This window comes from Phycodurus eques, chromosome 6 (genome assembly GCF_024500275.1).
Source record: "Phycodurus eques isolate BA_2022a chromosome 6, UOR_Pequ_1.1, whole genome shotgun sequence".
NCBI lineage: Eukaryota > Metazoa > Chordata > Actinopteri > Syngnathiformes > Syngnathidae > Phycodurus > Phycodurus eques.
Window position 1 is genome coordinate 13876794 of NC_084530.1, and position 14529 is coordinate 13891322.

The 14529-nt window shown below is 40.9% G+C and overlaps 1 protein-coding gene across 4 annotated transcripts in view; it reads left to right on the forward strand.

The window, feature by feature from the left end:
• Window positions 1-14529, forward strand: part of gnav1 (guanine nucleotide binding protein (G protein) alpha v1) — a 39274-nt gene that overhangs the window by 11741 nt on the left and 13004 nt on the right. For all 4 annotated transcript variants that reach the window (XM_061680495.1, XM_061680493.1, XM_061680494.1 and 1 more), the window contains exons 3-5: window positions 376-468; window positions 862-1022; window positions 4056-4184. In XM_061680495.1, coding sequence (XP_061536479.1) covers window positions 376-468; window positions 862-1022; window positions 4056-4184 — 383 coding nt within the window. The remainder of the gene's footprint in view (window positions 1-375; window positions 469-861; window positions 1023-4055; window positions 4185-14529) is intronic.

Below are 14529 nucleotides of genomic sequence, written 5' to 3' on the forward strand. Positions count from 1 at the left end.
CAACAAAGCTATACTTTTATAGGAGGCAGGGCTTTAGTCTGAGCACTAAAACAGCAAATAGTTAATTTGTTTTAAGCAAATAATTACGTATAGGTAAAACATTTTTTTTATCCATGACTAAGTGAACTGTGTATATGCTGGGGTTCACTGTATATTCTAACACACAAAATGACTGATATTTGCTGGTGAATGTCATTTGTCACCCTGAAAAAAAGCAAAGCATTCAATGAAATGTAAGTTTAACATTACTCTTCGGTCATCTGATTCAATTCAATTTGCGATCATTCCAGTGACATTTGGCTATGTCGTTAGACTACAAAATTATGTTCCAAATATTTGAAACACCCTGTATATTAATGCGTGTTGCTGTGTCAGCCAGCAGTGTTGGATAACCTCCTGACCTCTATGAAGTTTGTTCTTCATGGCATGGGCGTCCTCCGCATCAACCTGGCTAACAGCAGGAACAAGGTAGACCACTTCCCTTCTATTTGCTCTCTTGCCTCGTCTACTTTTTTCAGTGGCACTTATTTCCTGTACTGACACCAGATCACCACTGTGGAGCAGCATCTTACCACTATGGCTGCCCCATCCTCCCACTCCACATTAAATTGTATGCGCTACTGACAGTTTAAGATTCCTGAGGGGGTTTGATTCTGAGGTTTAACTTGATTTAGACTCCAAAGTAATATAGCTCACAGACTTTCCACCCACTGATCACATCCTGTTGGGAGGAGATGATGATCAAAGTATTTCCTTTGATAATTGGCACCAGTGTCCGTCGGACACTTTATATTAATAATTATGTATAGAGAGCAGCCAGTGATTGTATTCATAAATACAAATGTGTGTCTTTTCTCTCAGGTGCATGCCCACTCTGTGCTGTCGTGTGGTCGCTCTTTTGACGAAGATCAGATCTTTTTTCCTTTCTTGGGCCACGCCTTGTCCTGTTTGTGGGGTGACCAGGGGGTGAGAGCTGCGGTGGCCCGGGGGTACGAGTACGAGCTCAATGACTCAGCGCTGTAGTAAGTGCTCTCCTAGCATGCCAACTTACGCTCGCGGGCACACACACACACACACACACACACGCTGTGCTGAAAAGATGCAGGGGTCTAATTAGTTGGACTTTACGGCTGCTACTCAGCCATGTGCTTGCTGCCACTGGGTATTAAAAAGCCAGTGTCATGATAAACAAAAACTACTAGAACCACACCCAGCAGGGCAAAGCTACTGTATATGCACAGGATTAACAATCCTAAAACTGTCTGGCTTTGACTAAAATATCATGATGCACCAATTGCCCATTCGAGGCCTGTTGGTGGCAGTAATTACAAAATGATTTCCACACACAGCAATTTGTTTATTCATTTGTATACATTTTTATTTTTATACTTTTTTTATTTTACCCACCGCACCTCATCATCTGCTGGATCTGGTGTATCACTGCCGCACATGGCTTCAATGCAGGCAAATTTTAAGGGTGAAAAGTGGTAAGTCATTCCTCAGTTTGCGCATTTACCTGGATCTGAGTTAAAATTTCAAGGCTTATTGGCCACCTCTACATAGTTCTTTGGAGTGTTTTTTTAAAAGCTTTTAACCTACCAGCAAATGGTGATCAAAACATAACCTCGTGCCGGACAATATTTTGCACCTGGCAGAGGTAAAAGTTCACATCCTAAGCCGGTTCACACATTATACCACATACAATACATAAATGTGTTTTCTTTGTAAATATGTGCTTAAAATGTAAAACCTTTAACTCTCCCTGGTGGAAAATCTGAGCATGGTGAGAACTGAAAATGAAAGTTAACTGTAGAGAAGTTGGCAAGTACGTGAGAGCTGGGGGAGGCCGTCTGGTCTAATTCTCCACCCAGCGAGAGGCTCCACCGCTGCAGTTATCTACACCGACAGGCCCCACTGGTCCCCCACTGAGAGCCACCAGAGGTGGCATAAGTACTCGCACTCTGTACTAAAGTAAAAGATAAAGATACTTCTGTAAAATACGACTCTGGTAAAAGTAGTAGTACTGATATCTGCTCCTGTAGTTCAGTAAAAGTACAATACATACTGCGAAATGTATTAACTGTACTACTACTTTTACCGTAATGTGTGTGTGTGTGTGTATGTATGTATATATACATATACACAACCCCAATTCCAATGAAGTTGGGACATTGTGTTAAACAAATAAAAACAGAATACAATGATTTGCAAATCTTGTTCAACCTATATTTAATTGAATACACTACAAAGACAAGATAATTAATGTTCAAACTGATAAACTTTATTTTTTTTTAGCAAATAATCATTAACTTAGAATTTTATGGCTGCAACACGTTCCAAAAAAGCTGGGACAAGTGGCAAAAAAGACTGAGAAAGTTGAGGAATGCTCATCAAACACCTGTTTGGAACAGGCTAATTGGGAACAGGTGAGTGCCATGATTGGGTATAAAAGGAGCTTCCCTGAATTGCTCAGTCATTCACAAGCAAAGATGGGACGAGGTTCATAAGTGTGTGAGAAAATAGTTGAACAGTTTAAGGACAATGTTCCTCAACATACAATTGCAAAGAATTCAGGGATTTCATCATCTACGGTCCATAATATCATCAAAGGTTTCAGAGAATCTGGCGAAATCACTGCATGTAAGCGACAAGGCCGAAAACCAACGTTGAATGTCGGCTTCTCTGGGCCCGGACTCATCTGAGATGGACTGATGGAAAGTGGAAAAGTGTTCTGTGGTCCGACGAGTCCACATTTAAAATTGTTTTTGGAAATTGTGGACGTCGTGTCCTCCGGGCCAAAGAGGAAAAGAACCATCCGGACTGTTATGGACGCAAAGTTCAAAAGCCAGCATCTATGATGGTACAGGGCTGTGTTAGTGCCAATGGCATGGGTAACTTACACATCTGTGTAGGCACCATTAATGCTGAACGGTACATACAGGTTTTGGAGAAACATATGCTGCCAGCCAAGCAACGTCTTTTTCATCGAAGCCCCTGCTTATTTCAGCAAGACAATGCCAAACCACATTGTGCACATTTTACAACAGCGTGGCTTTGTAGTAAAAGAGTGCGGGTACTAGACTGGCCTGTCTGCAGTCCAGACCTGTCTCCCATTGAAAATGTGGGCCGCATTATGAAGCGTAAAATACGACAACGAAGAGCTGTACATCAAGCAAGAATGGGAAGGAATTCCACATACAAAGCTTCAACAATTAGTGTGCTCAGTTCCAAAATGTTTATTGAATGTTGTTAAAAGAAAAGGTGATGTACCACAGTGGCAAACATGACCCTGTCCCAGCTTTTTTTGGAACGTGTTGCAGCCATAAAATTCTAAGTTAATGATTATTTGCTAAAAACAATAAAGTTTATCAGTTTGAACATTAATTATCTTGTCTTTGTAGTGTATTCAATTAAATATAGGTTGAACATGATTTGAAAATCGTTGTATTCTGTTTTTTTGTTTGTTTAACACAATGTCCCAACTTCATTGGAATTGGGGTTGTAATATACAGCACGCATGTGTGGCTGCTGTACCACATCTTCCAAGCAGTGTTGTGTGGTGTTATGTTATGTTTACTAAACAGCAGGATCCATCTCGCTGTCCAAGAAACTGATTCAGGTTGACGAGTTGAGAATGTCACAGTCAGCCTAGCTACTTTTAGATGTCGTGTGTGTGTGTGTTTACATAAAGATCACACTTCGGGGGCACACGGCACACTTGGTTGTGCTAATTGTGTTCATAGCGAATCTGTTTGAAAGTTTAGCTTCAGTATGTTATTATGGTAAACCAGTGTGAATATTCATCACGATGAGCCACTGCGCCCCCTGGGGCTTCAATCTTATCACTGCACACTCAACCTGCTGTGTCTAGTAATGGCCTTGTGATGCGTACGTATGCACATACACACACTTGCAATTGATTCCTGATTTTCACTTTGATCTCAAGCTTGTCTCCAGGTTATTCATTTAAAAAAAAAAATATTTTATTTAGCTGTCGTCTCCTCTGTTTTTGACCTTTTGCACCTTTTTGTCCCTCTCTCTGTTGTTTTTTTTAGTTTCTTTGAAAATATGAGCCGCATCTCGTCTCCGGACTACGTCCCCACAGAGATGGATGTTCTGCGCGTAAGACTGAGGACTACAGGCGTGATAGAGACCCAGTTCAAAGTCAAGCACCTCACTTTCAGGTAGACAGTTTATACTTTCTTCACCTATCCTTTGTGACATTGTAGCAGACTATGGACACCTCCGACTACTGAAGGTCTTAACAAGTCTCCAAAACAAATTTCATCCAAATTTACTCCACTTTTTGAGCTGAGGCACTGTTATCTGTCTACAGCCTTGTGATAGGCCGCAGATGTGAGATGGAGATGGGCAGTTCTATTCATCAATAAGTCAATATGGCAGCACACATGCGCGCGCACACACACACACTTTAAGTCAAAAGCATCTCTGTCGGGGCCTTATCAGTATAGAAGCAGAGGGTGGATGTCAAATCATAAAATTCTTCCCTGATCAGATGGGGCAGTGTCACACAATACCTCTTTCTTCATTATCCATCCATGGCTAAACTCATTTCCATTGGTCTTGACAGGATGACACATAATGAACTTGATTTCTTCATGGCCTGGTCAGGGGTGTCAAACTCATTTTTGTCGTGGGCCACATTATAGTTACGGTTTCCCTCAGAGGGCCCTTATGAATGTGAAAGCCCCAAAAATGTTTGATCACCTCATCATATTATTACATGTACACGACAAATTGATGGATAACTAGTTTTGAAATCAGGGTCAAGGATAATATTTATTCAACTGCTGTTCAAGTTACGAAAAGAGGTGTTTGGTAACAAAAAATGCTTGCCATATCTCATTATTATTCATTAAATATGACAATTTAAAATTGCTGTACAGAATTTAGCAAGAATCATGGAAGTTGACGCACATGATTTGCTTTCGCGGGCCACATAAAATGAACCTCGAGTTTGACACCTGTGCCTTGGATGAACATCTGTCATAATTACGATGTTAGGTTTTAATACTGGTGAAAATGTTAGACCATTGAAGCCGTTATGTAATCAAATGATACATATAATAAACAATACAAACTTACATTAATTTATACACACTATTGAAGTTAGATATTGGATATTCAACATACATTTTTAAAAGACAAATTATCACTGGATCCATCCATCCATTTCCTGTACTGCTTATCCTCACTAGGGTGCCAGGTGAGCTGGAGTCTATCCCAGCTGACTTTGGGTGAGTGGCAGGGTACACCCTGGACTGGTTGCCAGACAATCACAGGGCATATACAGTATAGACAAGGTGCTCACGAACAAATCTTAAAGGGCCACAGATATTTCTTTTCAAGGAGTCAAATCCTCATTCGTTGTGGTCGATCGGGCCATGAGATAATAGTGTTACATTAAAAATAAAATGTTCTTTTTCATTCAAACATGATCGAAAAATCTGGACTGATCATGCGATTTTCAGCATATCGGTGTCGGCTAAAAAAGATCAGATTTTGAAAATGTCTTAATCGTTAAAGACTCAAAGTATTTTTTGTGTTTTTTATCTATATACATTAAGTATGGTTGAAGGTAAATGCTGAAAACATCCAAACACTGAGAACAATTTAGAATTGAATTGTTGAGCTCCAAACACTTTTTCACCATCTCAGTTGTCCGTATTTTTCCGATGACAGAATTAGGCTGGGGGTATATAGTTTTTCGTGAGTCGGCCCTCCCCCACTATATAATTACCAAGCGCCCTTCCATTCCATTGGCCATTTGGTGCTATTGCCCCTTCCTTATTCATAATAACCAGTTCTACTACTGCAGCGTGAAGTTAGCCATCAAACTATGCCTACAACCTGAAAAAATACACACTCAAATTCTACTAAAGTTGGGATGTTGTGTAAAACGTAAATTCAAAAAAGAGAATACAATGACCTGCAAAGCCTTTCCAACCTATATTGAATTGAATACACTCCAAGATATTTGTTCCAACTGATGAACCTACTGTTCTTTTGCTAAATATTCTCTCATTTTTAATGAGATGCCTGTAACGCGTTCCCAAAAAGCTGGGACAGAGGCAAAAAAAGAGTGGGGAAAGTTGAGGAATGCTAAAAAAAAAACACCGGTTTGGAACATTCTACAGGTGAACGAGTTAATTGGAAAGGGGCGAGTGTTATGATTGGGTATAAAGGGAGCATCCCCGAAAGGTTCAGTGGTTCACATGCAAGGACGGGGCGAGGATCACCGCTTTGCGAATAACTGCGTGAGCAAATAGTCCAACGGTTTAAGAGCAATTTTTCTCAATGTACAATTGCAAGGAGTTTAGGAATTTTATCATCTACAGGGGGTAGTGGCCATGGCATGGGTAATGTGCACATCTGTGAAAGCGCCATTAATTCTGAAAGGTACATACAAGTTTTGGAGCAACATATGCTGCCATACAAGAAGCATTTCTTTTCCCGACACTTCCTTGCTTATTTCTGTAAGGCAATGCCAATTCACATTCTACACGTGTTAAGTCCAGAACTGTCTCTCATTGAAAATGTGTGGTGGATTACAAAGCGCAAAATACCAGAACGGAGACATCGAACTGTTTAGCAACTGAAGTTGTACATCAAGCAATACTGGGAAAGAATTCCACCTACAAAGCTTTAGCAGTTAGTGTCCTCAGTTCCTAAATGCTTATTGAGTGTTGTTAAAAGAAATGGTGATGTAACACAGTGGTAAACATACCGCTATTCCAGCTTTTTGGGAAAGTGTTTCAGGCATCAAATTCAAAATGAGTGAATAGTTTATCCGTTTTTTATCTTGTATTTGTAGTGTATTCAATTGAATATAGCTTGAGATTTGCAAATCATTGTATTCTATTTTTATTTACATTTTACTTAATGTCCCAACTTCATTAGATTACAATATTGGTGTTTGTACATCTTCCCTGAAGTGTAATATCTTCGGCTACAGTGTCTCTCCCGTGCGCCCACATGCTATGCGTAGTTAGGCAGCTATGAATCGGCAGGATCCACTGACATAAATTGCATATTACGTCTGTACATTTCGGATTTTCTGTTATTATTATTATTTTTTTGTTATGCTCCCACAACAGTGTACCAACCAGTGCTGTTTGTGCATGCTATTGTTGCAAAAGTGCGCTATTTATTGGCACAAATTAAATCCATCCTACCATGCGTATTGACAACTGAGCCATCATGAAACCAGAGAATTTCAGATATTAGCCTCTCCATGTTGTTGTGTGGTTCATTTCTCAAAGTAAAGCACAAGGAGAACTGTATTGTCAGCACATACATTTACTAAAAGCTGTAAAATTATATGGGTAAAGTTTGCTATATTCTAACCAAATGTTTTCTATGGTGATTTCATTTTATGTCTTAACAGCATGCTAGTTTAGATCAGAAACTGCAATAGCCACCATCTTTGTTCGTAGCAAGTTGTTTGATGCATATGGAAATACAAGATTTATGAGTGTGTTTCATAAAAACAGCACAAAGGAGTATGTGAGATTTTCCACTGTTTGGTCGAATTGGACTGATGTTAATGAGCCGAAGTGATTAATAATGTTATTGTGACACATTCGACGAGAGACACGCAGTGTCTGAAGGCATACAATATGTATCCAAAGCAAATGAGACTTACGGTAGCGAGCAAAGGCCACCATCTTTGTTTCTAGCAGGTTTTTGATGCATGCGAAAATACAATTTATGAGTGTGCGTTTTATAAAAACAGCACTCAGGATTAAGGGTTTTCCACTGTTGAATTGGAATGATGTTGATTAGCTGAGTTGATTGGCAATGTTATTGTGACACATTTGACTAGACAAACACAATGTTTGGAGGAATATGTATTCCAACAAAATTTAATTATGTGCCCTCTGTTGTTAGTAATGTCTACCTGAGGACTACCTCGGCAGTGAAGCTTCTACAATATTAACTTGTCCCTCACCCCCACATCTCATATTGAGTGATCATTATGAAACACATTAGGTCCGCTTTTCATAAGTATATAAACAATGTAAGTTTGTCAGCAGATGACTCAAGTCAACATCTAAATGCTGTTTGTACGTCTCTGGGTGCTGCTGATTTACTGTTCTTCTCTGTTATGCCTCACTAATGTGTATAATGTTGAAGAACATTACCCAACCCGCTCTCTATTTTTCAGAACTGCCTTTACTTTGATAACTGTACACATTTTGTGTGCGATTGTTCCCTTCCTGGCTCACATAGATTTTTGATGGGTGTTTGGTAGACAATTCATGTGACAAATTGATTAATTTTTTTAATCATTCTTTCAATATTGAAAAATAAACTCTGCATTCATATGTGGCCATGATAGTCACTGTTTTTGAGCAAGCAGGAGATATGTAAATAAAGACGAAATACATACAACATGACAGATATTCATGTACCAAATGCCTTCTGAAGTATAGTACTTAAATTGTATAAGAAACAATTACGGATGCAATGAAAATAACGCTAAATGAAAAACTTAATGAAAAAACCTTTACAGTCTTCCTGAGCTCACCTAAACAATTGGCACGGTTCATTTTATGAGAAAATATCAATTTTCACAGCATATCATGCACTTTAATTATGCTGCATGACTCTGTTCTACTTGTACTTTGTATCATGTGAATCATGATATGGCAAACACTCATAGACCACATGACCCTTTTATATTTCTCGACAAAAATCTGTATACACCACCGTACAAAGCTGCTTCTCGGAGTTTTCTATCAAGTAGCTGTGAGTTTTTTAAATTTATTTTTACAATCCGAGTTCACCGAATTTTAGTGGCCTCGCCACCTCAGTTGTGTCTTGCCGAAGCAATTTCTCTCCTCGGAAACAAAGTAAAAATAAATAAATAAATCGAGTTCCCCTCCCTGATAAGTTTAAAAAATAAAAAAATAAAAAAAAGGCAACTTGCTGCATAGGTAGCTATAACTACATTACTAAAAATGTAAAGAGAACATTTAAATCACAGATCTTAATGAATGAAGTCTAGTTGTAAAGCTTTGATTGATTACATTGTGTAATTTGTTGAAGGGGGGCGGGGGGGGAGTATGCGCTCCATGTGTCTGTATGCACGCTGACATTTCACGTCCTAGTGTAAGATGATTTGATAGCAGAACGTTCTCCCTCTGCATATCCTCCATGTCACGTTTGCTCAGTGTGACTCTGCTCTCATCTGTGAAGAGAACGGGCGGTTGAGTGGCCTCCTGTATCTGCCGATTCTGCCATTCTCTTGCAAATCTGACTGCGTGGTGCCGGGCTGTGAGCACAGGCCCCACTTGTGGATGTCTGGCCCTCATTTCACCCATATGGTGTCAGTTTCTTGGAATTACACTTTCTTTCTAACTTTATTTTTCTAAGCAGTGTACTGTGTATTGATAATTAATTAACCATTTTCAGTCGGGGCAATGACTATGCAATTGAAGGTTCTTTCATATTTATTGAGTTCCAATTACTGTAAATCCAAAAATCGGTGTTTCATCATTAAACATAGAATCAGTTTGATTGTAAATGAAGTGGGATTATGTTTTCATGAAAGTTGCTTTTTGCTCCATTCCTTTCACCCCCCCCCCCCCCACTGATGATTCACCCAGGAGCACATTCTGATACATTAAAAGAAAATGTTTGCGTGTTTTTGTTTGCTTTGAAACATGTGGAGGTCAATTTCACCAATAATGTAACATTTGATTGAGGAGAGCAAAGTCCCAGGTGGTGCTGCAGTACGGATCAGATTCCGGCCTCTCACACGTTCTCCCTCTTATCTGGCAGAAATCTTTAGGAGATACATAAATGGGTTTAGTTAATTCACACTCAGCATTTTGTGTGTGCGCGTTTGTGTCGTACTTGAGGAACAAAATCCTAGGTGCTGCCAAACGAGCTTAGCATATGTTTATGCAGTTATTTCAAATTTGCAAACCTGAACTGGATTAAAGGAAGCGTGTTTTCAAGGACTGTCTTTGTTCGAAAGAGAAATATAAGGACTCAGGAAACATTTTCACTACTCTTGGTGCATACAAACAGCATGTTATTTTACAAAAAATATTAATCAATATTTGTCAACAAATTTCCCTTGTTGACAACTGTCCCTCTTACATTTACTGTATATAAATGTCTGCCATCTTTTCCAGAACTGGCGTCTGCGCCTAATTATCTCTGCCAAGTGGAACGACGTTATGCTTTGACAGGTTACGTTTTGACCAAGGCTGTTTACAATTGGGTGGTGACTCGAATTGGGATTCCAATGGGTGTGATCATCGAATGAGAATTTGCAGACTTGAATTAAAACCAATCTTCGACTATCATAATGCTTAATTTGTTCTGACGAGCTGCAACTGCAGCCACGCTGCATTTACTTGACAAAAACCAAATATTTCAAGTTGTTTAGCCTTTGTTTGACATTTTGACTGACTGCACATAGTTTCTGTGCATATGTGCAGTTGTACAGTACTGTAGTCATGCAGTAGATCACGGAGCACAAATACAAATAGAAGTAGCCGTCCACCGAGACGAGGATATCCGCGCACCAGAGGTGGGTAGTAACGCGCTACATTTACTCCGTTACATTGACTCAAGTAACATTTTTCATAAACTGTACTTATCAGAGTACTTTAAATTCACTGTACTTTTTACTCGTGTTTTTATGTGAACGATTGATACTTTTACTCCGTTACAATGCTTGACATTCCATTCGCTACTTTTATTTATGAATTCTTGCGTGTGCACGTTTGTGTTGTTTCATTCGGTAACGTTTCGTTCAGAAGAACAAATCTTTTTAGTGAACCAACTGAACCGAATCAGTTTATGTAACGATTCGTTCTTTTAGCTTGGTCGCCGCCGTGAGGCAAGCGAGTCGGCTGGGAGCGGAAAGGGAACTGCTGTAGCGTTCTGTCACTCACTTCTGAAGAGCGATTCGTTCGTTGAAGATATCGTTCGCAATCCGTTAGACACGAGTGAGTCGTTCGTTGAACTTCTTCGTTTGTGATCCGCCAAGGAGCGATGTATTAGTACTCATGAGTGATTTTAACTGCAAGTCCTGACGTCCTCGCGGGGATAGGGTTCACTAGCAGCTTCAAGTTAACGGATAGTTTTTGAGTGTGTGTGTGTGGGTGTGTGTGTGTGTGTTTTATATATATATATATATATACACACACAAACACACACACGCCGTATTTTTACGACCATAAGGCGCACTTAAAAGTCTTAAATTTTCTCCAAAATGCACGGGGCGCCTTATAATGCGGCGCACCTTATATGTGCACCGAGTTCCAACATCTATAAATGTTGTGTGATGAGCGCTCCGCTTGACTTTTTTACTTTTTTTTGACCGCTTGACTGACAGGGAGCATTTCCTGCCAACACACCTGCTTATACAGAAGAAAAGCGGACGTGGTTGAGGACAGCATGCGGACGTAAAGTGGGAAGGGTGCATTAAGGAAGACGCTAAAGCCATGCCCCCAGTAGGTATATAGCGCCGGGGTGTGCATTGTGTAAAACATCAGTTTGGCTAAAGACCCCCGAAAATGGCACCTACGAAGAGACACACTTACGAAGCACAGTTTAAACTGCAAGTTACGTGGAGGAACATGGGAATTTAGCAGCCGCGAGAGAATTCGAGATCAACGAATCAATGGTTAGGAACTGGAGGAAGCAGGAAAACGAGCTTTGCCAAGTCAAGAAGACGAAGCTGAGTTTCCACGGAAACAAGGCGAGGTGGCCCGAGTTGGAAGACCAACTTGAGCAATGGATTAATGAGCAAAGAACAGCTGGGAGAAGGGTCTCTACAGTCACCATTAGACTGAGTGCAATAACTCGGAGCTTGCCATCATTCCGGGAGGCTTGACTAAGGAACTCCAACCGCTGGACATCGGCGTAAACAGGGCATTCAAAGTGAAGTTTCGAGCGGCGTGGGAGCCATGGATGAAAGACGGCGAACACAGTTTTACTAAGACTCGGAGGCAGTGGATTGTTACGCCACAATTTTTGAATGGATTGTGGATGCTTGGGCTAACGTGTCTGCTTGCACTGTTGTTCGAGCTTTCGTGAAAGCCGGCATCCTTTCTGAGGAGCCGCACGGCAACGAGACTGACTCAAATCTGCCATGTTTGATTGAGAACTTGCCCAGCTGTTCATTTCGGATCCAGAAGATGAGGACTTTGATGGATTTGTGGATGAGGATTGAGGATTGAGACTGCGCCTTTTAATACGGTGCGCCTTATGGTTGTGAAAATACGGTATATAAAACTGGCAACCAGTTCAGGGTGTACCCCGCCTCTCTCCCAAAGTCAACTCGGAATGGGCTACAGCTGACCCTAATGAGGACAAGCGCTAGAAAATAGATGGAATAGAAAATGAAACACTATACATTCATAAACCATATTTAATGAAGACTCAGCATCTCATAGTTTTCATTCCCATTTTAGTGAATGTTAGTCAAACAAAATTAGAACCCGAAACATCACTTTTCAAACACTGACCCTTCATTGTAACAAGGATGTGTTTTTCCTGCATCTTTAATATGGAACTTCTGTTGTCATTACCTTAAGCCTGTCATTGAGAGTGAACATTGTGTTGTGTAGAGAGAAAGTAAACGATTTAGTCAGTGTGTGTTGTAAATGTGTAGTCACTAGGTTTGAGTAAAGGCACACTGTATTAACGTCACTGATTGAAAGAGTGTCCATGGAATATTTCCATCCGAAAGCTATTTTCTGTGGCTTGACATCCAATGTTTGTTTCCCTCTTCGTGAGTCTTTTCCTTTCCCCTATTGATAAATGCCTGCATTAGCTCTAAGGATGCTCCAATGAAAGATGGCGCACCTGCCCAAATGGTGACCAACTAGTGCTCTCCTCTGTCTGTCTTGTTGTTGTGTTTTTCTTTTTGCGCTATTGGATCAGATTGACTTCACTCTCCTTCTGCTGCTGTGTTTAGTTTTTTGGACAAATTGGAATGTATAGGTGAACATTGAGAAGTCCACAAATAGTTATCATTTCGGTCTGTCTGGGTTTCTTTCTTGCATGGATCAGATATCATAATTTATCGTGACAAAATGTCAGGAAATTGTGATTTTGAATTGGAACCTTGGTGACATATCAGTCACACTCATGCCATTTAACTTACACACGCATACCGTATTTTCACGACCATAGGGCGCACCGTATTAAAATGCGCAGTCTCAGTTACGGGGTCTATTTCTGTATTTAACACATACATAAGGCACACCGTATTATTGGGCACAGGCATGGTAAAACATACGCTAGCTTAAAACATACGGTAGCATGCATGCACGCTAAAACAATGTTTTTAAAAAGGCAGGGGGAGCAAAACTGAGTTCGGTTGTACTTTATTGAAGTATTTAACTATGTACTCACGTTATTTTTTGATCAATCCTCATCCACAAATCCATCAAAGTCCTCATGTTCTGTATCCAAAATGAACAGCTGGGCAAGTTCTCAATCAAGCACGCCAGGTTCGAGTCAGTCTCGTTGCCGTGCGAAAGCTCAAACAAGCATCTACAATCCATTCACAAATTGTGGTGTAACTCGCCCGGCGCTGTCTCCTAGTCTTAGTAAAGCTGTGTTCGCCATCTGTCATCCATGGCTCCCACGCCGCTCGCAACTACACTTTGAACGCCCTGTTTACACGGATGTCCAGCGGTTTGTCAAGCCTCCCGGAATGATGGGAAGACTCGAGTTATAGCACTCAGTCGAATGGTGACTGTAGAGACCCTTCTCCCAGCTGTTCTTTGCTCATTAATCCATTGCTCGAGTTGGTCTTCCAACTCGGGCCACCTCGCCTTGTTTCCGCGGAAACTCAGCTTCGTCTTCTTGACTTGGCGAAGCTCGTTTTCCTGCTTCCTCCACTTGCGCCACTTCCACTGTGGAGTTTTTGACCAGCTGGTTCAACAGAATTCTAGTGGGTGAGAAGACTCCTGAGGAATGGAGGAAATGTGTGCTGGTGTCCATTTTTAAGAACAATCGTGACGTGCAGAGCTGTGGGAACTATAGAGGAATAAAGTTGATGAGCCACACATGATGTTCGCAGATTACATTGTGATCTGCAGTGAAAGCAGGGATCAGATGGAGGAACAGTTAGAAAGGTGGAGGCATGCACTGGAAAGGAGAGGAATGAAGATTAGCCGAAGTAAGACACAATATATGTGTATGAATGAGAGGAGTGGAGGGGGGAGAGTGAGGCTACAGGGAGAAGAGATGGCAAGGGTGGAGGACTTTAAATACTTGGGGTGGACACTCCAGAGCAAGGGTGAGTGTGGTCAGGAAGTGAAGAAACGGGTCCAACCAGGTTGGAACGGATGGAGGAAGGTGTCAGGTGTGTTATGTGACAGAAGAGTCTCTGCTAGGATGAAGGGCAACGTTTATAAGACAGTGGTGAGGCCAGCCATGATGTACGGATTGGAGACAGTGGCACAGAAGAGACAACAGGAAGCAGAGCTGAAGGTGGTGGAAATGAAGATGTTGAGGTTCTCTTTAGGTGTG